This window comes from Oreochromis aureus, linkage group 23 (genome assembly GCF_013358895.1).
Source record: "Oreochromis aureus strain Israel breed Guangdong linkage group 23, ZZ_aureus, whole genome shotgun sequence".
NCBI lineage: Eukaryota > Metazoa > Chordata > Actinopteri > Cichliformes > Cichlidae > Oreochromis > Oreochromis aureus.
In genome coordinates this window covers 36,009,911-36,036,543 of record NC_052963.1, presented here as the reverse complement: position 1 = coordinate 36,036,543, position 26,633 = coordinate 36,009,911, and the positions used below count along the sequence as shown (strand labels likewise).

Genomic DNA, 26,633 nt, shown 5'->3' with positions numbered 1-26,633 from the left:
GACAGACAGACAGACAGACAGACAGAGGAGGAGAAACAACAAGACAACATGAGTGCAACTGACCGAATCGAAGCCGATCCAGACCACATTCTAGAATCAGCTGAAATGATGGGGAACCAGGGAAGTGGCAGCCGGCTCGACCAATGAAAGACTTTTGATTTTTATTAGCCTGAATGTGCCTCAGTTTTTCTGCAGAAGCCTCCAGAACCACTTTCCTCAGAGCAGCTGTGCATCTTCAACAATTACAACCTTTTATAGCATCCCATAACTAATCAATAACCAGCCACCGTTAATATGCGGCATGGCAGTAAACTTATCTGGCAAACATTTACTCAAGGACATGTTTTACTTTGGCTCACACTTCATCTGTGCCAGAATCCATCCATGCACACCTGCCTCCCTGAAGCCCAAACCAGAAGGAGCTCATTCCTGCTGCTCTTATCCTCAGCCTCATTTATTCCGTGTGGATGCAGCACTCACAGCCGTGGATGCGTGCACGAATGTAGACCACCCGGTAAATCAACAGCTTCACCTATACGCCCAGCTTTCATCTCCACAACATCACCATCACTGCTGACACCACCGGTCTGTCAGTCTCCCCTCATTCTTCAACAAGACCCAGTGACCCTTCAGTTTTCTATTTACTTATCAAAAACATCATATCCGGGGGCGCTAGCGAGCGCGATGGAGTGAACACGCTTTTTTCAGAGCCTCTGCACATTCCAGCTTAAATTGCATCATAAATAGGCACTTAAGTTACCAACCTGCTCTCAAAGACAATCTTAAACTTTGAACAAAGTTCCTACGGATATAAATCCAAGAAAGTCGCTTTTATGGCAGCAAATCTGCGGAAATACAAATACGAGGCTTCGTCGACAGCTAAGACCAGTGCAGCCGCGGGCAAAAGTGGTGACAACACCGCTAGCCAAACACCGAAGTCGGCACCGATAGCTAAAATGGATGTGGCAGACCTCAAGACGGATATTATTACTTCTCTGCGACAAGATATCGCCACCATCATCCAGCAGGAAGTCAGGTCTGCTCTGGCTGACAGCTTTGATTCGTTGAAAAGGGATATCCAAGATGTGAAGGCAGAAATCAATAGCAACACTACCGCTATTCGAGCCGAGCTGGACCAGGTGAGAGCTAACGTAAAAATCTGTCGAAGCGGGTCTGTCGAATTGGTCTGACGAAATGGTGGCTGTACAAGACACGATGGAGTCCCTCACAAAAGAGGTGAAAGCCCTTAAACACAAATGTGAAGACCTCGAGGGACGTATGAGAAGGGGAAACATCCGGATTATCGGTGTGACTGAAACCCAGGGTTCCAGCTCTCCGGCGGCGGTCTCTGCGCTCCTTAAAGAGGTGTTTCAGCTTGACAGAGAAGTCCGCGTGGAAAGATCTCATCGTAGCCTGACTCAACGGAGACCCGGGGATATTCCACGCCCTATCATTGCTAAATTAAACAGCGAAGGAGACGCGGCGGACATCCTCAGGAGAGCGCGTAGAGGAAAATTACACTTCAAAGGAAACCCAATCGCCATATTCCCCGACTACACGGCCAGCGTGGCGAAAGCCAGAGCGGCTTTCACTGACGTGAGAAAGATACTTCAGGATAGAGACCGGGAGTCGCTTTGGCATCCTGTACCCTGCCAGATTCCGTGTTTCTTACAACAACGTTGAAAAGGAGTTTGTGGATGCTGCCAAAGCCATGGATTATGTCAAGGAAAATATACTCTCTCCAGCAGATGGTGAACTATGACTGTCTTATCCTCTGTCTCAAGGTGTAAGGTAACTGAGAGTTCTCTACGTCAGTAAGCTACATCTCTGTGCCTGGTTGTAACTACTAGTGCAGGGCCTGAGTCCCAATATTGTTTTAGCAGACAGCACTGAGAATTATTAATGGTACTGAGACTGCTCGCCCAGCAATTTTCCCCGAACTTCAGTTCATCATTCCATATGAAGACATTTAAACTTGTGTTAGCTGCATTCGGGGTCCTTTGACTTTTGTCCTGCCGTTGTTACCCCTGTTCAGGTCCCTTGTTCTCCGGGGATCATTTGACGGTAAAAAGCTTGTACAAAGTGGTTTATATATTAGTTTCTGGTTTGTTGGTTTGATGGTTCTTTTTGTATTGCCCTATGCTAAACAAAAACCTTGGGTCATCATGGAGTTCAAAATTATTTGTGCCTCTCAGGTATTTCTCAAACTTAACCCTAAATAGTCAAGATAGATTTGCTTAAAGTCATAAGTTATAATGTCAAAGGCCTCCACAGCCCTATTAAAAGGAAAAAAATTCTAGGCCAGTTAAAAAGTTTCAATTGTCATATAGCTTTTTTTTGCAGGAGGCGCATTTATCTGACGTTGAGCATGACAAGCTAAAAAGGTCGTGGGCACAACAAGTGTTTTATTCATCTCACAAATCTGGTAGGAAAAGAGGTGTGGCTATCCTAGTACACAGACAGATAAACTTCACCCCACTCGCTACTTATAGAGACCCACATGGAAGGTACATTATGGTCAATGGCTCTATTGATGGAGTACTGGTTTCCCTCATCAATATCTACGCCCCTAATGAGGATGAGCCAAATTTCATACATACAATTTCTAATCTAGTGCTTCAAAAGTGTTCTGGTGTTTTATTGCTTGGAGGGGATTTTAATTGTGTCCTGTCACCTTATATGGATAAACAACCAAGTTCTAAAAGCCATGCGTCACAAATGAGCAAAGCTCTAAAACATTTGACAATTGAACTGGGACTAATTGATGTCTGGAGAAATAGGTTTCCTAGAGTCAGAGATTATACTTTTTACTCGCATAGACATGCATCCTATTCCAGGATAGATTTCTTTTTTACCTCTAAAACAGAAGAGCATAGAATTGACAATATTGAAATTTTACCAATTACGTTATCTGATCATGCACCGTTATCACTCTCATGGGACTTAGGATTGACACCAAAACTAAAACTTTGGCGATTAAATGCCTCACTCCTAAATGATAGCCAGTTTTGTGAGTTCTTACATACTGAACTAAATACTTACTTGGAGTTGAATACAACCCCGGAGATATCGCCTTTAACGCTCTGGGATTGCGCCAAGGCATACATCAGAGGTCGCATAATATCATTTGCAAGTGCCAGGAAAAAAAGAAAAGAGGCTAGGCGGTGTGAATTGGAGGCCAAAATAAAACACCTAGAGCAACAACACAAAAAAGCACAGACAGCCAATTTGCTTTCTGATCTTAAAGGGTTACGTAGCGAGCTCAATAGTTTAATAAACGAAAAAATTGAGGGCAATTTAAGATTCGTTAAACAAAAGTACTATGAACAGGGTAGTAGGGCTAGTAGATTGCTGGCAATAAGACTCAGGAAACAGCAAACTTGTAATATGGTCCAAAAGTTGAAGTCAGATCAAACCCTAATCACTAAACCAAATCAAATTGCAAGTTGCTTTGCCAACTTTTTCGAGTCATTATATAAAAATTCAGATACATGTAAAGATGACAATACACTATCTGATTTCTTAGAAAGGATCAATTTAAAAACACTGCCAGAATCTGTAGCAAAGGAGATAGATGAACCAATTCGAGAACAAGAAATTTTACAGGTGATTTCAAACCTTAAAACTAAAAAAAGTCCTGGCCCTGATGGTTTTATTAACGAATTCTATAAAAAACTCAAGGACAAAGTCGCACCCTTATTACTGAAAGCTTACCACTGCGCTCTGCAGACTGGGGCTATGGCCGTCCTGGAGCGATGCAACAATTGTCGTAATCCATAAAGAGGGCAAGGACCCCACAAATTGTCAATCATATAGGCCAATTTCACTACTTAATACTGATCTGCGCATTCTCACCACGATTTTAGCCAAAAGAGTTAGTAAAATCATTACACAGGTCATAAATCCAGACCAAACGGGGTTCATCATGAGGAAGGCACTATGGGGACAATGTTCGTAGGTTGTTGAACTTAATGTCCTTGTACAAGACCAAACAAGAAGAAACAATGATTCTGTCTCTTGATGCGCAAAAAGCGTTCGATAGGGTTTCCTGGCAGTACCTGGGCCACACACTTGAAAGATTTAAATTTGGGCCAAACTTAATTAAGTGGATACAGACTCTTTATTCCAACCCAATGGCGGCTGTGCGGGTAAATGGAACAATATCAGCCAGGTTTCCACTGGGCGTGGGTGTGAGACAAGGATGCCCACTGTCGCCCCTGCTGTTCGATATAAGTATTGAGCCTCTGGCGCAGCTGATTAGAGATGAACATAAAATTCAGGGCCTTTCAATTAATGGAGAACAGCATAAATTGTCCATCTATGCAGGCGATGTGCTTTTATACATTTCAAATCCTGCAGTCAGTGTACCTCATTTAAAAGAAATTATTACTACATACGGTTACCTCTCTGGTTACAAAGTTAATATTGACAAAACATTGGCAATGGATATAGGAGGAAACATTTCACAAACATTCAAGGAGCAATGTGGTTTTAAATGGCCAAACGAAGGTATCAAGTATTTAGGAATTCAGATTCCTCACTCATTATCAGACTTGTATAAAGTAAATTATGAAGTTATAGTTGCAAAAAAAAAAAAAGATTTAGAGATGGACAGTCCTCCTCTGTCTTTCTTGGGTCGGATCGAGAGTATACGTATGAATGTATTGCCAAGACTTCTATACCTTTTTCAAATGCTGCCTGTTAACATTCCCAACTCTACATTTGATAATTTAGATAAACTTTTTCCAAATTTATATGGCAAGGTAAAGCGTCCAAGGATCAAGTTCCAAACATTAAAACTGTCAAAACTGCAGGGGGGATTGGCTGTTCCAAATCTGAAATATTATTTCTGGGCAGCTCAGATGAGACCCCTGACTGTATGGGTGCGGGATTTGTCTGAAACTCAGTGGTTAAATATTGAGAAGACAATGTGCGAAAGATCATTGGAATCCCTGCTTTTTCTAACATTTCAATTAAAAACTTGCATATGGGGAATGGACAAGGGTCACACTAAAGATTTGGCGTGAGAATCAAACAATCATTTGGTCTTCCAAAAGAAATTTCAATTTTATCTAGCCTTTCCTCCCTGCAGGGTTTTTCTCCTATTGTGGAAGACTCTGGCTTCAGAGCATGGTCAAATAACGGGCTTCATAAACTTTGTCATGTCGTGAGGAATGGACACCTGTGCTCATTTGAACAGCTGAGAGGTCGGTTTCAGCTTCCTTCTTCTGACTTTTTTAGATTTCTGCGGTTAAGAAGTTTTTTGACAAAACATAAAGAATGGAGGCAAGTTTTGGAGCCCTCACCCATTGAGGAAATATTTCTGAAAATATTTCAAAGTAATTCCTCCCAAAATTAATCAGCAATTTTTATAATGCATTTATGAGTTTCAACACAAGTGCAACTTTGGATATTAAGGCAAGGTGGGAAGCTGAGATTGGCACTCAAATCTCAGAGGACACCTGGGAAGAGGTGTTTGGTGAAGCCCATCTTGTGACTAATTCTGGGCTGTGGAGAGAATTTAAATGGAAGGTGGTCATGAGATATTTTAGAACCCCAGAGATAATTGCCAAAATGAAGCCTACAAATCCTGACACCTGCTGGCGAAATTGCGGTACTTATTTAGGAACCCACTCACATATATTCTGGTCATGCCCAAAAATCTGTTCATTTTGGAATGACATATTTAAAGTTCTCAATACAGTTTTTCAACAACCATTAATAAAAGACCAACAGCTAGCCATTTTAGGAGTATTACCAAATGGTTTTGTGGGAAACAATAAAAGTATCTCTTAAGAATTCTGCTTACAGCAGCACTAAAGTGTATTACTATTAAATGGCTGAATCTTGACCCACCTTCATATAATATGTGGATTGATAAAGTAAGAGAAATTTACCAGATGGAGGAAATAACATATGCTCTGCGGATTCAGAGAGAATTGTTTACTGAGCGTTGGCGACCCATACATGCTTTACTGTTTCAGTAATTTAGCATAGGTCTGGTTCATTTGTTCATTTTTGGCTAAGATTGTCAAATGTTATTTAATATTACATAAACTTTTTTTTTTTATTTTATTGCTTTTGTTGTTTGTTTGCTTGGGTTTTGTTTTGCTTCCCAGTTTTGTTTAGTGTTTCCTAATTGCAGCTGTTACTGTAATCTGTATTTCTGCATTGCGGTTCCTGTAACTGTCCTACTTGTGAACATTGCCAAGTACGAGTTGCAATGTTGTAAAGTATAATAAAATTGAGTTTAAAAAAAAAAAAAAAAAAAAAAAAAAAACATCATATCCAACGAGAATAGACGCTCATCGAGTGCTAAATCTAAGCGCTCATCTTTTTCACACTCTTCTTAAAACTAAGCGTGCAAACTAAATACTTAAACTCCCTGACCCACAGCAAGTTGGCGTTCACAAACAGAGCCCACAAGCTGAGACCGCCGAACCCAATCACTCCCACAAACTCTGTCTTTAAGGATCAGGAACAGAATTGGTGCAAAATCCAACACATGCCCACCAGGAATAACTGACTGCTGGCAAAGCAAACCAAGTGCTCGCTGTGGTCAGAAACCCATCCTCCTGAAGGACCCCCACAGCACAGTAGAACACAAACCGGGTTTACTTAGAATAAAACAGTAGCTTTCTTACAGCAATCAGCCGGTCTTGGACTCGGATGTTCCCACTCTGATCCGCTGCACTGCCGGGAACCACCTGTTTGACAAACACACCAACTGCATCTGAATGGAGCAAGAGACAAACACCGAGAGAGAGTGAGTTTGTGCCATTACCTCACAGCAGGAAAGTCCTGGATTCAAATCCACCACAAATATTCACACACAAACAACTGAAAGAAGATTTCAGAGTAAAAGTTTTGAAAGTTTCAGTTGGTCTAGATTTGGACTGAAGGCTGACAGTCAGAGAGCCTCATGTGACAGAGCTCCGTGTGATGTGCGACCTCCTTCTGGGACAGCACAGCGGTTTCTCTCTCACCTTGGCTGGTCAGACGGTTGTAGCCGACGATGGAGATGCCGAGGCTCTGTCCTTCCATCTTGGAGAGAGTAACCTCATGGATCTCGTATCCTTCGAGATTGGGCTGAAGCCAAACACACACACACACACACACACACACACACACACACACACACACACACACACACACACACACACACACACACACAGTCAGCTTACATGTTTTGGCTCAGAGTCACCGTGTGCTTGTAGTTCTGATCCGCATGAACTCACCGGCTTGCTGACACGCCGCTGGGGCGGGTTCTGGGGAGGCAGCTCGGGGGTTTGGGGTGGTAAAGAGGAAACGGGGGCAGACATAGGAGGTGGTGGGGGAGGAGGCGCTGCTGCTTGTTGACCTTGGGGGTCTCTGGCAATGAGCATGTTCACGCGGCTACCGCACGCCTGCAGCACCTGGACTACCTGGTCGCTGGTGAGGCCGCTGGTGGGCGTTGCCCCGATTCGAAGGATGTGGTCACCCGTGCGGAGGCGCCCATCCTGATTGGAGGAGAGCACACAGATGAGATCAACACACCCTAGTATTCGGTCCACTCTGGGGTAAAACTGGCCGTAAACACAAGCTTCAGCGCTTTGACATTTCTCGCCGTTGGGATCCAACACTCATGAGAGCATGCAGTGTGATTGCACACAGACCCCCAGAAACTGGGGCTGAAGTCCGGCTGTGAGCTTTAACAACCTCAGTGAGTCTCTTCACACAGACGTCTTTCTTATATTTTAAAGTCTAAACTCACCCTGTCAGCCACACCGTTTCGGATCAGCGTCCTGACCACCACTCCGGACGTCTTCCCGCCCACGATGCCGAAACCCAGACCAGATCCATCATTGACCAGCTCGATCTCCTCCACGTGGTCCCACTGATCCTGCAGCACAGACACGGGGTTACTGAGCAGAGCACAGAAAGTTCAGCGAGATCCTCAGAACCAGAACCAGTCAGCAGACAAAGCTAAAGCATCAACACACATAAGTCCTGCTTTAAACTTTATTCGACTGGAACTCTGGTATATCAAAGCTTCTTTTACAAACAAATAAAAAAAGACCAGATCAAATTAAAAATCAGTGAATAAAGACAATATTTTCACTGTGTTTACTTTCTACTCAAACTACATTTATAAATAAAGATTATTATTTTAGGCTGTGCACATTTTTCTTCTGCCCTCTTTGAACTGCAGGGTTTACTTTGCCATCACAAGAGTTCTTCACATTTTTTCCACTAAAGTAGTCCTCGTTCCCGATCTAGAAGAGGTCCCTGGTTCATGATCTAGAAGCGGTTCCCAGCCCTGCTAGAATAAACACTGGTGTTGACGTGCACAGCAGCAGTTTATCAGTGACAGACTGATTCTGCGGCAATGTGGGTGGATCCCGTCGGGCATCACACGCTGATGTTAACATTCATGTGTTCTGCCTAAAGAGAGGAGATCCATGTTTCTGTTCAAGTTTAATGTTACAGTAAGAAGAAAACAATGTTCTCATCGCAGCTTGTTGATCAAAGTTAAACCATGAGTGCTGTGCTCCTCCAGCTCGTCCACACCAAACGTCTATGGTTCATCTTTTGCTCGTCGTCCATCAGCTGGTAGTTTTTCAGGAATTTCACTAACAGCTGAAAATAAAACTGCAGCTCTGAGTTAACAGATGTCATTCTTCTGAATGGGAGGATTTGAAGCTGCAGTGCGGACAGAGCGATTCGACCCATTCAGCCCTCTCAAAGCTGGAGCTGCATCTTTTAAAAGCAGCTCAGTGAGTTGATCTTCATGTTTCTCAGTCTGCAGCCAAGCCGCCACCTGGTTATCTGTCCCAAGGTGAAAGGTCATTAGAGTGAAGCAGGTAATTACCAGCTGAGAGCACTTCCTCCTGCTTGATAGTAGCTGCTGATCAATGAGAGGCTGCAGAGGCTGCTGCTAACACGCACGGGCAGCATTTATGAAGTGGCTGCACTCTTATTACAGTTTCCATCTGATAGACGAGGCCTTCCTCAGTATAATGAAACTGACCTCCTCCTCCTCAGCTGGTCCCAGGACGCTGGAGATAAAGCTCGATGTGTTGGACGCTCTGTGTTCAGGAGACGATGTGGTTTTAATGAAGCTCTCCGATGTTCCTCACAGCATTCCTCCACCCTCAGACCTGTTTCTGCACCTTTTAGTTATAATGAGACATCCTGATGCTTTGAGGTACCTCAGTGTTTCAACCCCATCTGATGAGACGTGACAGTTAGCCTGCATCACACTGAGCTTCTCCAGTTCCCACTGACAGTCAAACATCTCCATCCTTTCTGGACCCCTGATGCCGGCTCCTCCTGGGCACGGAGCAGGGTGTGGTAGATTTAGCAGAAGACCTGCTGCAGACTCTGAGAGGAGCAGAAACACCTTCACTTTACCTGAGAGCCTGACGGTTTCAGGGCCTCTGTGCTCACAGCAAACACTGATCTGATTTAAGCGTTGCTCTCATCTCTGCTGCACTCTGGCTGAAGTTAAGTGATAAATAAAAACTATTAAAAGCCTCCTCCTCACTCTGCTCTCACACGGTTACTGAGCTGAGTACAAGAGGACGTTAAAACATGTGCAAACTCTGACATTTAAATAAGCTGAGAAGATTTCAGGAAGAAAAACGAGGTGTCGGACCGAGCGGGGCCGGACTGTTAATGCGAGGCGCAGAGCACAGGTTAGCCCGAGCTGTAATCACTCTGCTCCGCTCTATTGTCGGGTCATTATCGCACAGAATTACACTGTCCCTCTTGTTTGGTACCCTCCTCCTCCTCACGCTTTGCTGGATCTGAGCCATGTCCTGCATGCTGGGGCCTCCGATGCCCGCTTTTGTTTTATTCATGTGCTGGTTCTATTGAGGTCACGTTTAATGGAGCTGTGGGCATAAAAACACAGCGCTGCACTGGGCTTTAAGGCCGTTCTCCTGGCCCGGCTAACCATCAGTTAGCGAGCTCTGCTGGGCAGCTTCAGGTGTCTCTGACCTGCCATCACAAGCGATGTGCTGCGCTGGCGTCAAAACTCATTTCTGCTGGAATCCGTCCGCCACCGCCAGGAAATTTGGGACTATAAAGCCTGCCATAAAGACGGCCATAAATCAGCCAGTCACACAGCTTTTACAGCTTCTGTCTATTTAGTGAGTATTATCCCACCATCGATTAGGACGCCGTGACGGCGAACGCACTCAGGAGTTCAGTGTTAATTTATGGCTATGCTAAAACTGATGAAAAGCAGAAAGCACAGGGATAAAAATAACAGATTGTGCAGTTAAAGAAACCTGGAAGGGCCTTTAAGACCGGCCGAGCCCAACTTCAGCAGAAGTTACTCACAGGAAGTCGCTAAACTTCTCTGGGAACTCTCTGGGACTCGCCATCAAAAGACAGAAAAACTGATCTGTGGAGCAATGAGGCGTCGGCTGCCGACAAAATACAACAATCACTATGACCCTCCATCACATCCACACACCGGGTTTTACTGGCAGGTGAGACTCACACCTTCAGACCAGACCTGGGTGATCTCATGGAAAACAACACGACTGCTCTCAGGTGCTAGTTATCCTGGTTTGTTCCCGAATGAATGAATCTGAGCCAGCTCTCACTTCATGTTTCTAATGCTGATCCTCCAGCAACACAGTAATCCCCGAACACACTCACTGATCCTGATCGAAGCCGCTCCTCTTTCCTCTGTCCGGTCCAGCACGGATGGACAGATGAGGAGTCCCGATTTTGAACAAACAGATGACTCACTTCCTGCGGCTGAACCTATTTCAGGGAACTTTGTGAGCTCTTCTGGCTCCAGGAGCAGATCAGTGCGTAGCTTTCAGTCTGAGCTAACGTTCAGTCTGCTGTACGGGAGCAGATCACACAGAGAAATCCTGACAGGCGAGGACACTGCAGCCAGAGGTGCTCTAGTGGACCCTAGCTTACAGATGGCAGACTGAGAACAACCTGAAAGGGTCATGTGATGACCCCAGATCACCCAGGTACCTGAAGGTGCTGATCTGAGGCCGATTAGCTGAACATCCTATAAAATGAACATAAAGTCTGAACGGCAACGCCTCCATTACAGGAAGCCGGCAGTTTGAACCCTAACCCCTGCCCCCCCAGTCTTAAGGAGATGACACAGCAAATTGAGGGCACCTGAACCTCCAGGTAAACATGCGAGCTGCTCCATCACGTGACTGTGATGGAGTGAACAGAAACATGGATCTCCTCTCTTTAGGCAGAACACATGAATGTTAACATCAGCGTGTGATGCCCGACGGGATCCACCCACATTGCCACAGAGTCAGTCTGTCACTGATAAACTGCTGCTGTGCACGTCAACACCAGTGTTTAAAAGACAATAAATAACAAATGAGATGTTTCTGACACTCAGACACAAACTGCGAGGAGCTACGAGCTTCACCCATGAAATAAATCTGTCTACAAGTGCAACGTCACCTACAGTTTGATCTCTGACCTTTTACCATGGTCCAGAGAGTAAATGGGCTTGCAGTTATGGCGGCGTCATTATCTCATTTATCTCCGCCCCCTCCTCCTGCCTCACTGCCAATCTTCGCTTCCCGTCATGTCGACATTCATCGATCGCGCCTCCTCTCAGACTTAAACACATATTGTCAGGAGCGAAGCTGCAGGTGGAGCACTAACTCGATTTCCTTTCAGCTTTAAGGTCAGAAAATCCACCGAGTCAAAGTCAACTCGCTACAGACAGTAAGTCTCACTGCGATCCACAGGCGTGGTCTCAAAGTGACCTCCAGTTATGAGTGACAGCTCGCTCTGTGTGTGTGTGTGTGTGTGTGTCTCCTTGTCTCTGTGTCTGTGTATGTGTGTTTCATATGGAGCGATAAAAATCAAACAAGCGCTGACGTCTGGTTTTGTGTCGCCCTGATGTTGGAACATCCTCTGAGTTCGGGTTTTTTAAAGGTGCTGACATCGTTTTGGAATAAACTGTTGATTTCACGACTTGTTTTGGAGTTTGCTTCAAACAGCTGACAGTAAAGTTTTACTGTTGTGCGCAGTTCCATCTGTGCTCATTTTACTGGATCTTATTTAAAGCGCACACCTGGATCAGAAATGCCGTCCCTTCCAGGTTTGCGGTATCAGCATTCTGTCTGTATTGCTGCCGACTTCACTGCTCTGCATCGTTTACCCAGAGAGTTTCATGGAGCGGCTTTCAGACGTCAGGATGCGAGAAACGGCGAGTCTGCAGACTCACACACGAACAGGAGGTGTTTATATTCCTGCAGACCACGAGGTCACGCAGTTTGCTGGTGACTCTTCCAGCTTCCATACAACAGCTCAGCCTCTGTTCTGCAGTTACATGAATAACAGGAACTCCTCTTTACACTGATGACAACATCAGGCTCCATTTAAACTCTGCGCACATGTGATATGATAAAAAATACATCCAAGCTCTGAAAGTCGCAGGTGGTATAATTATAATCCATATATCAATACATTATTTGTCTCCTTCAGCTCAGTGTGAGAGTCTTTCCTGTCGTCGTTCACTTTTGTGTTATTTTTTCCTGTTAATTAATAAAAGCTTCCAAACAAGTCTGACCCTGGACGAGTGTAGAAGTGCACAGAGATATACGAGTTTTCCATCCTGAGCATAGTTTGTGTTTAAATGAGAAACTCCTCTGAGCTGCGAGGGAACGCAAATGTAGATCCCGATCATCCAATTGGTGCATCCCTACTTTCTGCAGCATTTAAACATCATGGGAAAATCCTTGAGTTGTCGTCAGGAGTCAGCTGGAGTTTACGATAACTCGACTGAAGTCATTTCTACAGAGCGTTGGATCTGCGTGTCCACAAATAAATCAGAGTACGGGAAACAACGATGTGTGCATTTGTGACTTGGTCTGTGCTGCTTGCGATCAGCCTAAACATGAAAACCACCTCAGTAACATCGTCAGAGCCCCAGACACAGAACGTCAGAAGTCCAGTCTCTTTTAAATCTTTGAATAAATGCCACAGTTTTCTTACCGTGTTGATCGGTGTTGTGGGCGGTAACGATGCGTCAGGCAGGCGGCCTCTGGCCACCACCAGCTCCACTGTCTCTCCAGGCTGCTGCAGGAGGGAGAGCGCCTGCTGCTGGCTGATGCCCGGCTCCAGAGGACTGCCGTTTATCACCAGGATCTGGTCCCGCTCCTGCAGACGCCCGTCCCTGCAGAGACAGCACCACATCCGTTTGAGCAGTGCAGACTTACTTTAAAGGCGAACTTCACTGCGTTTGCCTTTAAAGTCTGCACCCTCTCACTTCTAACGACCAAAACATGTCAGCCACACATGATGGTCACATGACATCATCTGAGCGATGCTGGCGGGCTCTTGTTGGACAGCCAGACACTGCGTCAGGTAACACCAGCTGATTCAGCCACACATCACACACATGTAAATTTAATGTTTCAAACATTTTTTCTATTAATGTTCGTCATGTTTGTCGTACACAGGCCAACTCCGATCACACAAAACCAGATGACCAGATGAAAGCTCCCCCTGGTGTATGATGGCAATAACAGGAAGTGGAATGGCACAAAGCAGTTCTGCTCTAATATTTTCAAAATAAAAGTTAATGGGTGGAGCGTGGTGTGGTGACCTGCTGCTCACTGATAGGAGGAAACTAAACACGTGTCACTGAACCTGTGAGCGATTCCTCCGGGCTGGACGTGTTTGATGAAGACGCCGCGGCTACTGCTTCCTGTTGGATTCAGACCGACCACGCTGAAGCCCAGACCGCCGGTCAGAGGACGAGTCAATCTGACCACATCAGTGGGACGTCCCTGCATGCAAGTCCGCACACACACGCACACACAATTACCCGCATGCATGCACGCACAACCACAGACACAGACACACACTCAGTTGAGCGGTTTGACATCATGTCGAGTTCATTTGTGAGATTGTGTGTGAGCGTCTTGGCTCCACCCACCTTGGCAGCATCAAGAATCCACTTCTGGAGGTCAGGTGTGGGCGGAGTCTGACGTTTGGGCGGAAACGAGCCATTGGTGAGGATGGAGGAGGTGGCAGACAGCATGGATGGGGCTGAGCCGCTGGCTGGATCGACGCTCATGATCAGTTGACCTTTTTTGGAGAAACTGAAATCGCTGCTGGTGTTGGGAGGCATGGCGCTCAGCTACAGGGGAAGGAGAGGTTAATCAATACATCAGATCTTCCAGTCATATTGGAGTGCTGATAGAGAAGTGAGAGAGTTTTCTGTCCTGTCAAACACATCGCACGTCCTGCGAGTCCACAGAGACTGAAGGCAGAGGTTACTGCACAGTGATCATTCTAGATTATATCACCTGATTATTTTCACTATCAGAGTAAAAATGTAATCTTTAACAGGGCCGCCATATTTTCAAAGCTCAAACCACAGAAAATAAAATAAAATTTCATCAGAGCTACAAGGCAGGTCGCATCATCACGTCTGAGGCAAGAACATCCTCACACATTTGTAGAGTCAGAAGTGCTGAAATGTACATGTATGAGGTTTGGTACACGCGCGTAGCATCCCAAGAAATACACAAACATCCTTTTGAAGCCCCAACCTAAACCCGTCACCCTAAATCCTTCAGGAAGTCCAAAATTGAAGACACAACTTTGGTGCATTTTTTCCCCATTTTTAGATCCACATGATGACATAAGTGCATTTGATCCAAAGACCCGACGGATGCTAAACTGCAAAGATGCTGAAGAAGTTGTTTAAACTCAAACGTTTCTAGTGGACCTGGTTAGAGTTCAGACCTGGAGACATCCCAGAGATGGTGCCCTGATCGTCACTGCTACCGGCTTTACTTGTCTTCATCAGCAACGGGACGCTGGCCTCACTGGAGGACTGGATGCTGTCACGAATAACTAAGTACTGGTTTTTGTTTGGATCAATAGTCTGAGCCAGTCAGTTCTACCGACAATAAAAACAGGTTTTTTCTTTTGGTCTCTGATAAATCTTTTTTTTTTTTTTTTTTTTTTAAGCAGAGATTAGAAATAAATAAATACAAACTTGTGTTCATCTAACCTAAACAGGCTTCTGTTAATGCAGTGAGTCTGCACAAGTGCAGGAAAACCCTGAACAGCTTCAATCTGTGACCCAATTAATACATCCGTTCTGCAAACGAGCCAATCAGCTAATGTCAGACTGACGCATGTCAAGTCTGAACTAAACACCTGCTGCTTTCCTGTTTGTCTCAGGTGTGAACGGAAGTGACATCAGGATCGTGCTGGACACAGATGTCCAGCGTTTAGACTCAAACACATGAGTGTGAACCAGGGTCCGCTCGCTGACTGACTGTGTGTGCGGGCATAAAGAAACCGTCCACATACTTTTGAACTTTGGCCACAAACTTCACCGTGATGAAGAGGCAGACTGGGAGAGAGATGGGAGGCGCCCTTATGTGCAAGGACGCAAAAAAAAAAAAAAGACACGGCAAGGCCGGGGGGTAAGTGGGGAGGAGAGAGGAAAAAAACTAAAATCAATAGATTCCTCTGCAGGCGCTCTCTCTGAACAGGTAATGTATTAATGACCTTTACACTCACATTGTGGAAACTTATCAGTCTGCGGCTTATTTAGGCCGGGCTGACGGAGCAGGATCCCGAGCCATTTCATCAATACCACCTCGACAAGGCCGTTACTCAAACCGAGACACCAGATATTAAAGCCTGATAGATCTGCAGCACGCTGGGGAGGGAGGGCCAGAAATAAAGGGAGAAGTCCCCGCTTCATATACCCTCCGCCGGCTTCCATCGGCGCATTCATAGACTCGCTCTGACCTTCGCAGCACTTAGAATATGAAGCCCGCCGCGGGTTATTGCCATTATCTTAATTTGGCCTGCAGATTGTTTATTGTAAAGCTCACGTCAGTGCAGGCGCGAGCTGAATACAGATGGCGATGCAGAGAGGATTCGACGGCCCGGGTCACAGCGGTGGGCGGGAGGCAGCACAGGACTGATACCCGATAGGCTGTCAACACCTGGGCGGGGCTACACCTGCCAGATCTGATGGGAAACACTCACACGGATAGATGGAGAACATGTGATGAGAAACACCCACTGAAGTAAACCTAACTGAAAGCTTTTTGTTCCATTTCTGAAGTTTTACTTGAACTCAGGTTCTTTTCCGGGTTAATCAGGAATGTTTATGTGTTTCTGGACATCTTCTGCTCATCTCCAGCTCTATAGCAGCTGTCAGGACCGATTTATCTCGCAGTGCATCGTCTGCCTGACATACAGACTGTATATAAAAGATGAACTGACTGAAAAATTCAGGGAGTCTGCTCACTCATTAAGTGGTGACTTCTCAATCACAGTATAGCCCCGCCCTTGTCTACTTCCTGCTCCTGCTGTGACTCTGACAGCGTCAAAATCTCCAAAATGACCTCATGTTTGATTCAGTCAGCCCTGAAATTCATCATGGACTGGACTGATGGACTGATTCTTATGTAGCGCTTTTCTACTCTCCTGGAGTATTCAAAGCGCTTTATACAACACGCCACATTCACCCATACACACCCACACATGCTTTGTGAGTGCTTTCTAACTCACATACATTCATACTCTGATGAGCAAGTGGGGGTTAGGATCTTGCCCAATGATATTAGGCATGCAGACTAGGGGAGCCAGGAATCGAACTACCAACCTTCCAATCAGCAGATGACCTGCTCTACCTCCTGAGCTACAGCCACAGGAAATAGTTCCCCAATTTTCTCACAGACTTCTTTGTACAAAACGAGGAGTCGCCCCCTGCTGGACATGAGAATGTCCTTTTGGCGGAAGTGTGGTCCCTGGCCTAGCTGCAGGGGAGAGGCGGCGCAGTGAACTCAAGTGGGTGGTGCCTGGGGAGGCCACAGGTGGTAATCACAGTCTCTTCTTTTTTATAGTGAGAGGCAAATGCATGCGTGCCGAGACCAACTCTGAGCAGAGACTGTATAGCTGTACATGTGAAAGTTGGCAATAAAAGCTGAACTGTGAGCACAAACATTGTGTGTGTGTTGGGTCCGTCTTACAGTCCACTTTTCAGACTGTGGACCCAGTCAAAACATACATTTAAAAAATAGGCTATGATTTAAAAAAAAAAAAAAAAAATGCTACAGGCAATCACAGTAGATGATAGTTAGTCATAAAGAAACTGTACAAATGAAAAACCTTTATGTTCGTAATGTTTGCAGCCCTGTGTCAGGCTCAGTGGAGTAAAGGGATGAAGACAAATAGAAATTGTGTCGCTGCAGCTAGCTCCCTGTTGCTAGCTAACCTCTCTTATCTTGTTGTTGCGAGGTTGTTTCTTTCATACAGTGCACAGCATCCATATCAATCTATATCACGAGAAAGGAGGTGAGGGAAACATGGTTGTGGATAAAAACAATAAAATTCTTGTGAATGAAATATTCCATGAAATAGCTGTTAATATAAAAGTCATCATTTAAGGCTCTTTTGTTTTGTGTGAACTCCTTCACCTGAGCTGCGCCTCCTGCAGTCCAGGTGAAGTACCGGTAAGCCTTAAACATCCGTGCTGGGATCAGAGCGATCCTATTCACTCTATTTTGCAGGACGGAGCATGCTCAGTGAGGCTCACCTGGCTGCGGAGCTGCTTGATAGAGTGTTGAAGAGTCAGGATGTGGTTAAAGAGCGGGCTCTGCAGCGTCTCTCGCAGGTTTCCCAGGGTATCGCTGTGGGTCCACTCCTCCCGCTGCACCAGTTTGGCCTGCAGACGCTCCAGAGCTGCCAGCACCTGCTGACGCTCCGTCGAGGACACTGAGGACATAAACAGCGTGTGAGACGTGGTCTCGGATAAACGCGAATCATTGGATGGTTTCTCTTGAGTTATAGTCAGGACTTACCTGTCGGGACATTTTCAAACATCTCTGCTGTGCTCTCGCCGTCCTCTGTTCTGGAGGACCTAACCTAAACCAGGAAGAACCGAGAACAACTTTATTTCCTTCAGCTCTGGACCAAGTCTGATAAACACCTACTAAAATACGAGCAGGTGTGGAGCTACCTGTGCTCTGACACCTCGCAGCACGACTCATACTGACCGCTCTTTCTCTGTCATCAACAACACTGCATGAAGTCACAGGAAAACATGCAGGTCAGCACCTGTGCACTGTCTGTCTCAGGTGAGTCACACTCACCTCTTCTCCCACCAAAATCGGCCAAAATATGACCCAACACTGAGAACGCCAAAGACATAATATCAGAAACACCACCAAACACCTTTGGCTCATTTCTTTCTGCTTATCCAAATCAGGGTCACAGGGGGTGGAGCCTATCCCAGCTGCCATAGGGCACCGTAACTAACCCCATCAACTACAAAAAGACAAAAACCAAAGTGATGCTGAAAATCCCTGAAAACGATAAAGTAAAGATGGTAAAATAACAAACTACGAACTCCAAACACAAAAGGCACCAAATACTACAAACAGCAAATACTACAAACTGAAGAACCACAGAAACCAGCACTGAGTGAAGAAAATACCACACACAGCAGATTTATGAAACAGGCCTGTAAACACCGAAATTTGACACCAAACAGGAAAAAACAAGATGAAAACTATGACAGGCAGCCGGAACCGGAAACCGAGAACGTACCATCAACACCAAAACCGTCACGAGCACCGGAGAATCGTATGACATAGCACCACATCCTGAACACACCACCAACACCACAGCAGGTGCACGCAGTCACGTGACCGCAACCTTAAGAGTCCCTTTGAGTCACCATGGTAATGGTAGCCCAGACCTAACGGTGTTCACTGGTTTCCATTTCACAAAGTGACGTTTCTGACCTTACCTGCGCGTTCTCGCCCTGCCGTGCACTGTGCCCTCCGGGCCACCGTACTTTTCACCATTCTACTTTCTAAAAACTTGTACCTCATACTTAAGGAGTTACTTCACACCTTATTTCACTGTGGTACTGAAAGTACTCAGGTACTTCCCACCTGCGCGCTAACACGGCCGTCCTCGCAGTGTCCAGGTGTGGCAGGTGAGCTTCGATATCAGCACGGAATATTTTCTCAATCAGAGCCGAGCCGAGCCAGGCCGAGCTATTGTCTCTCTCTCTCTCTCTCTCCCTCACACACACACGGTCCACCCCCCAACACCGAAACCAAACAGCATGACGCAGAGCGGGGTCTGCTGCACTTACCTGTCAGCTCACCTGAGAAATCAGGAAGTGAAACTGAGCAGCGGAGGGGGAGGGGGCGGACAGACGGTATTTTCACCTGTACATATTTTAACCTGCACTTTTGGCCCTTGGTTCACCTCATAGCGTCACAGAGCGCGCGAGCAGGTGCGTCAAAGTTTACAACAGGTGAAAGCCGCACTTTAACCACCTCTCTCTCTCTCACACACACACACACAAACGCACACAGGTACAAAGTCTGCCTCGGAGTTCAGATCAGGGGAATAAAGTAAAGAGTTAAAGGAGCTTCTCCTCCTCCTCTTCTTTCTCCTCACCGAGAACTCCGCTCCGCTAGCATTAGCCGCTAACTGCGGCAGAAACTGCGCTTCCGGTCCGCACTCTAACAGATAAACAGTCCGCACACGAAGCGACACTTAAGCCAGAAAAACACGTAGATTCCCAGAGTTTCAAACTGGTGTGAAACTCACATAAACTGGATCCAGTCTGCCACCAGCGTCACTTTAATGCCGCATTCATGGCTGTAGGAAATCTCAATCTAAGAATGCAAAAGCATAATATAAGGATCATTTTGTTTTCTTATCATTAGTTTAACTGTTTTTAATTCCATATTCTGTTTAAAAGCACATTCATTATTTTAGCACAATAAAGAAGATAGATTATTTCTACGTCTGACATAAAATATCCATACTTAAACGAGAAAATAACACACATGAAACAGGTTGAAACTGTTTTACCTGGTTATTTAAGTTTATTTAAATAGCTGATTTTATAACAAGAACAAGACTTATATATGTGTCTTATGGTTACAAATGATTAGATTTGAAAACGATACAAATAAAACCAAAATAATAAATATAAATGGTTTGCCGAGCCTTCCCGGTCCTACATCTCTCTGAGTTCCCAGCATGCTGCAAGTCCGTGAAGGTACCGCCCTGTCACGTGATTGAGGGAATCATGGCGTCCTCCCGGAGGCGGCTGCTGTGTGTGCGCTCCGGGGCGCTCAGCCTCTTATTTTACTGCGTTTATTCGCACCTGCAGCTGGTCCTGAGCGAGGAGGCAGAGAACTGCCAGAACCTGAGACTCGGACAATATCCTTCCGCCCGTGTTTACCGCGCTTTAACGCCTCATTACCGGGGTTACGGGGCGGCTAACGTTAGCCATAGCTTCTCTGTGACATTCAGATCAAAACGTTACATTTGGAAGTTTTGGGGGGTTCCGTGGCTTAATGCGGGCTTCACCTCTCATAGAAAAGCAGTGTGTGTTCACAGGTTTGGGACCTGAAGGGTTTTTCAGTCTGATCGATATTTTTCGATCAGTGTGGTCAGATTAAAGTTTCAAAGGAGGACAAGCTTTCCGTTGTCTTTGCAGTTACGATCTGATGTTTAACTTCAGTCTGAAGACCGAACAGTTCACTTGTGTCAGGAGAGCTCAGAAACCCGAATCAGGAGAATCAGTTTGTTTCATAAACACAGAATATTTACTCAGTGCAGCACTCTGCTGTTTTCATCGTTCAGTCAGACCTAATGATACGATGTTATTGTGATTTTTAACCTCTGTGTCCTTTATCAGTGTCTGTTTTACCCAGTAAGATAAAGTTCAGTTATTGTCAACCAAGCCAAGGCTGTCACTAAAACCTGCCGTAAATGTTGCCATAAGATGAAGTTAGTCTGCAACTGAATGCAGTCCGTCTCTGATAATTCACCAAAGTTTATTACAACTATGATTTGTCACAATTTGAAAATCATGCATCTGTTGCTGTCTCCATAGACAGAATTTCACGTTTAATTATCACATCTGCGTTCAGCAGCTGATGGGAACATGATGGCAATCAGTCTGCATTTATAAAGCAGTTATTTGCAAACCTTCAACAGTCTCTGAGAGTGACCGCAGTAAGACTGAGAGTGTTTGGAGAAATGTTGCTTTCCGTCAGATGACCTGTGATCATTGTGAGTGAAACACCTACGAGCTGTGGGCACCTGCACAGTCAGCACCAGGTACAGAGAAAACAGCTGTACAGTCGGCAAGCAGCTGCTGATTTAATTGTACATGCGAGGAAGCTAACGTTATCTCAGGATGGCGTGCATGAGATTGTTTGTAGGATTCCAGAGTATTTTCATTTATTTAATGAAGTATCGATATTTGGGGTCCCTGTATCCATACAGTATCTTGACACGATGCTGTATCGACTTCTTTTCCCCGCCCCTAAACCACAGTCTACGCCGTGTCACGTAGAAACAGGCTGCAGATGTTTTCCAACTGAAGTGTGTTTGCCTTCCTTCACTCTGCTCACGTATAAATGCAATGATCCAAAGATTGACGAATCCACTCAGGAGCCAGAGAACTGCAGGGACATGACGGCGTCGGGTGAGTCTCACTTCAGATTAGATTTTTTTCTGTTTGTGGGCGGTGGCTTAAAAAACAGGCAGAAGATGTTGCAGAGCTGCCCTTCAGCAGGCTTCCACAGGTCAGCCAATCAAGAGAAACTGTGCTTTATTTTGGGGGTGGGGTATAAAGAGAGAAGAGTTTTTCAAACAGGATGAACTGAGGGGTTGCACTGAAGCTGGGATCAGATAAAAAAGGATTATTACGAATCATGAATCATGCAGAGCTGCTCAATGGCGTGAATACAATCATAACTGCATCTAAACAAGTGTATGTGTGTGTGTGTGTGTGCTCGTGTGTGTGCTCATGTGCGTGCCTGCGCAGTGGAGTGCCTCCCAGCTCCAAACATCAGCTGTCGGCTCTCCAACGGGACGGTGTTCAGGTTTAGCGGGGACGAGGTCGGCTTCAACAAATCCATCCCCTGCAGGAATGTGTGAGTATTCACAGTGCAAGCACAGACACACACACACACTCCTGTATAGATTTTGGTGTGTGTGTGTGTGTGTGAGCTTCAGGTGGTTTGATGCTCTCTGTGTTTCCTGTCAGGAGTGGTTATTCCTACAAAGTGGCCGTGGCATTGTCTCTGTTTCTGGGCTGGCTCGGAGCAGATCGCTTCTACCTGGGATATCCTGCTCTGGGTACACTCTCACACACACACACGCACACACAGACACCTGCAGCTTTTATTTTGATGCCTGTAGTTTGGGTGGCCAGCTCTCTCACTTAATCTAGTTTTAGTAAAGCAGGTGTGGATGGAGGTGTGTGTGGTGGTTGGGGGTGCAGTCAGGTGACACCTGTCGGTGAGCAGGTGTACTGTCAGCTGTCAGTATTTGGACAGTGATTCCTCAGGTTCAGCCTTTCAGGTTTAATTTAAAGAATTGAATAAAAGGAAAAACCACCTTAGAGTCATGTTTTAGATTTACAGCTTTCTCATGTCTGCAGGTATTTATTAAAGTGAATACTATGTACTGTAACATTCAGACAATGATCTCAGACACTGACTCAGCGCAGGAAGACCAGACACAAGAGGAGGAGGAGTTTAAAAGTCTGAGAAAGCTCACGCAGACATGTTTTCAACGCGTTTCATCTGAGCACCAATAGCAGAGCAGGAAGCTGCAGGCTGATGAGTCTCAGGTCCTTCATGTAAATAATGCGTCCCCACTCCTTTGCACTCTGAAGAGTTTCTGCAGTAAAACCAGCAGCACGAGTCCCTGCGCCCCCACAGGACACGTCAGCACACAGGCTTACATAAAGTGACAGCTGGAGGGTTTTGGCCCCTGGCGTGTCCGGCGTCCTCAGGTGTGGTTTCACACCCCGACCGACCTCTGACAAAAACTGTACAATCAAATCTGAATTAAAATTTAAAACACTGTTTCAGCTCGCTGTGTCGCTGCTACCTGCCACCTGCCTATCACCAGAGTGTATGGCTCTGCTCAACCACAGCAGACTTAATCCGGATCTTTATCAGTTCCTGTGAGAGTTGCTGTGTCCTCCTGATTACAGACCTGGAATGTTTCACCTGTTTAAACAGGGATGAGAGCCATTCACACAACGCAAAATAAGACCCAGACGGGCAGGAAAAGATTCAAACATGATCCTAAAACACAAAATAAATTTTAAAAAGAATTATCAGAAAACATCTAGCGTCCATTTAAAACAGACTAAATGTTTAAGACAAGATGAACATGTTTCGGTCATGGGAATATTTTATATTGGTTATTTAATGAAGACTGTCTCTCTCTCAGGATTGTTGAAGTTCTGCACTGTTGGTTTCTGTGGGATCGGCACACTCATCGACTTCATATTGATCGCCATGCAGGTGAGTCAAAAATCCTGCACCGGCACCAGCTACCTGAGCACCATCATCATCGTCGCCATGGCTGAAAATGTCCCTTTTACATTGAGTCTGGTTGGTCTCGTGTTTGTTCCTGGGGTCAGAGGTCAGCAGGCTTAAGATCAAACTCACCCAAACTGTAGAGGGATCGGAGCAGTGATTTAAAGCCCGCTGTCACTTTCTGTCTGTTGTTAAGAGTGACGCCTGTGATGAAGCATTCCTCAGTTCCTCGAGGGTCCATTTCACTGTGTGTGTGTGTGTGTGTGGTGGGGGGGCTTATGAATAAGCAGGCGGCAGCTTTCTGGGTATTATTTACGCCCATCCATCGTGCAGCACAGTGGCGAGGCGAGGCCCCGGTAATGAATGATGCTTCTGGAAGGTCCTAATGGACTCTGAGAGCACGGAGACAGACGGATGAAGCAGGAGGTGAAGGGACAGATCTCCCTGTCCTGCTGAACCGTTTTAGATAATAGAGACTGGAAATCCATCAGAGGGGGGGACGCTGAACGGGCTGTGGCTATTAACCCCGCCCATACTCGACTATGACGCAGGAAGAGCGAATGGTCCTTAAGGAGTTTTAGGCTTTGGGGGATATCCGCCCACATTCAGAGCATAACTGTGATTAATATTCGAGGCTCATTACATTTGATGGATGATAAAATGTGCTGTTAGTAGAATTCAGTGATGATGAACGTCATTTAGTGCTTTAGCTGCTTCAAGCTGCTGCTAAAACATCATGTGACAGGTTTTCCAGACATTCTTCCAGCATGGAAATTAAATTCCCCTTTACGTTTATCTTCACTGAATATGACAATGAGTAAAAACAGAAGAGGCCCCAGAGTCGATCTCAGAGGAACTCCAAACCTGATTCTGGCTGATGGAGGCTCAAACCATCCTCACAAACGCACAAATATTCATCTTTTCGTCCTGCTGAGCATCTTTGTTAAAGCGTTGGCCTTAAGCCGTTTTGAGCACGATCACCTCCACCTCTGCTGTAGAAGCTCACAGAAACAACAACTCAGCTTTGTGAAAACCTGGCTCTAATTTCCCTCCCTCTCTCTCTGGTTTGTCCTGCAGATCGTGGGTCCAGCGGATGGATCAAACTACATCGTGGATTATTACGGTGCCCGTCTGACCCGTCTGTCCATCACCAACGAGACTTTCAGGAAGCCACATCACTCTCTGTGACCTCACCTGGATGCAGCCTGTAAGTTTTTAGGTCTTAAACGTCAGTAAATGACTGATGTTCCGCAGTGTCTAGGGCAGGGGTCAGCAACCTTTAACATCCAAAGAGCCACTTGGACCCGGTTTCCACGCAAAAGAAAACACTGGGAGCCGCAAATACTTTTTGACATCTAAAATGAAGATAACACTGTATATATTGTTTTTTTACCTTTATGCTTTCTGTGAACAACTAAAGTGTGTTGCTTATGAAATCCATGAAGTGCTACAGAGAAAATTACATTTTATTTATGTAATTAACACATTTTGAACTCTTAAAGAAATATAACAAAAAGGAAAGGCACTCAGTTGAAGGTCTCTTAAATGAATTTAAAAGCTGAACTTAAATGATCCATGTAGCAAAGAAAAACTGTTGTGAGCTGCCACCCTTATATCGCCTTTGGGCTTTTGGAACGTAGCGGAGCCTTGACCTGAATTTTAAAAAATAATTGGAGAAAAATCACTATGCTACCAAAAAAATGAAAAATAAATATTTGCAAAATTCTGCATAAATATTTATTTTACCTGGTTAATGTGTGTGGTGGGCCGCGGTCGGCAGTGCCGCTGCATGGGAGTCGGACGCACCTGAGCAGCACCCACAGTCACGCCTCGCTGCCTTAAAGTCTGTGCTCTCTCTGCTGTTGTTGGTGGTGTGTGTCGGGCTGTGAGCTGAAAAGCTACAGCCGGCTGTATGCGTACAGCAACTGTGTGTGAAAAGTGGTCAATAAAGAGATGCTGAAAAGCAGTGGGTCTGCCGTGATGTGTTTACAAGGACTTCTGCTCCTGAACCTCTGCGCACAGCGTCTGCAAATCGGGGCTGTAGGAAGTCACTTTCATCTTTACGCAGGACTGTAAGCTGTCATCTGTGAGGCGTGAGCGGTGTTTGTTTTTAACATAGTTCACGGTGGAGAATAGCTGCCGACATAATGTGGATCCAAAGATCCATAATTGGCCTACCTGGGGTTGAAAGTCTCAATAAATGCACGGCGTTTCGGCGGGTATACCGGCTTCCGTGAGTGTGACGCTTATTTTGAACGACGAAAAATAATAAAATATAATTTTATTTTTATATTTCAATATCACAATAATCTTCCAATTTAGAACTACAAGTTAAAAAAGAACTAAACACAAATAAAATACATTTCAGCTAAATACTTCTAATTTATTTTCCCAAACCACCCGGAGCCGCAGTATAAGGACTAAAGAGCCACATGCGGCTCCGGAGCCACAGGTTGCCGACCCCTGGTCTAGGGTTTCTGATGCTTCATTTAGTCAGCCTCCGAGGTTGATATTTGGAAGATGAACTGTTCCCAAATCTTTGTTTTTATCTGATCAGTGTCCATGAATGACCAAATATTAAAGGATATTTTCTCCCTCTCTGTTTAGGCCTCTCCATCAGTGCAGTAAATTCAGACCTGCTGTGAAGAAATCCCTCCTCATCTTCAGTTCTGTTTGAATCTATTTAATGGTCACTCCGAATCATCCTTAAAAAAAACACTTAATTGCACTTTTGTTTTTTTTGGCTTGCTGACATGTTGCCCCACCCATTCCTGTCTCTAAGTTATTCTGTTTGTCATGAAGACTTTGTAAATAAAGTTTCTTTTTGTTAATCTACACGCCAGCATCTCTGTTATTACCAGTGTTGGGTAAGTTACTTTAAATTAGTAACTTAGTTACATTACTAGTTACTTCTCTAAAAAAGTAACTCAGTTACTTCAAGTTACTCGTTACTTTCAGAGTAACTAGTTACTAGGGAAAGTAACTTTGGTTTTACTCAGACTTCTCTTGTTAATGTGTTGCTTCCGTAACTGGATACCCAGCCAGATTGCCAGTCTTCTAGCTTGCTTACTTGCCACAAGTGCACTGTTCCACCTACCAATAGAAAGGAAAAATAATGTGCACATTTCCACGAGAGAAATCACGCCTGGACCATCGTTGACCGCCGCCATGATTCTAGCCTGCTTTTTACATCCAACACAAAAACTGCAGTCGTGGTGCTTTTGATTGTACTCAGAACTTGGAAATTCTGCCTTCTGAATAGGAAGATGTAGGTAACACCAGACT

General features: G+C 45.3%; 2 protein-coding genes across 9 annotated transcripts in view; one reads left to right on the top strand and one right to left on the bottom strand.

Moving 5' to 3' along the window:
• Nucleotides 1-19,593, bottom strand: part of patj (PATJ crumbs cell polarity complex component) — a 103,078-nt gene extending 83,485 nt beyond the window's left edge. Inside the window, exons 1-10 of one of the 8 annotated variants that reach the window (XM_039606983.1) lie at nucleotides 19,136-19,593; nucleotides 17,832-17,895; nucleotides 17,567-17,745; nucleotides 13,931-14,134; nucleotides 13,642-13,781; nucleotides 12,985-13,165; nucleotides 7,754-7,882; nucleotides 7,239-7,499; nucleotides 6,987-7,089; nucleotides 6,645-6,733 (exon numbers count right to left, since the gene is read on the bottom strand). In XM_039606983.1, coding sequence (XP_039462917.1) covers nucleotides 6,645-6,733; nucleotides 6,987-7,089; nucleotides 7,239-7,499; nucleotides 7,754-7,882; nucleotides 12,985-13,165; nucleotides 13,642-13,781; nucleotides 13,931-14,134; nucleotides 17,567-17,745; nucleotides 17,832-17,853 — 1,308 coding nt within the window. In that variant the 5' untranslated portion in view covers nucleotides 17,854-17,895; nucleotides 19,136-19,593. The other 7 variants (XM_039606984.1, XM_039606980.1, XM_039606982.1 and 4 more) reach the window with 7 other exon arrangements.
• A 461-nt stretch (nucleotides 19,594-20,054) lies between these two features.
• On the top strand, nucleotides 20,055-26,183 carry tm2d1 (TM2 domain containing 1). The gene is made up of 7 exons (XM_031743515.2): nucleotides 20,055-20,220; nucleotides 21,423-21,496; nucleotides 21,839-21,947; nucleotides 22,061-22,152; nucleotides 23,260-23,333; nucleotides 24,426-24,555; nucleotides 25,956-26,183. The coding sequence occupies exons 1-6, from the start codon at nucleotides 20,087-20,089 to the stop codon at nucleotides 24,534-24,536; spliced, it is 594 nt and encodes a 197-aa protein (XP_031599375.1). The 5' UTR covers nucleotides 20,055-20,086; the 3' UTR covers nucleotides 24,537-24,555; nucleotides 25,956-26,183.
• The last annotated feature ends 450 nt before the right edge of the window (nucleotides 26,184-26,633 follow it).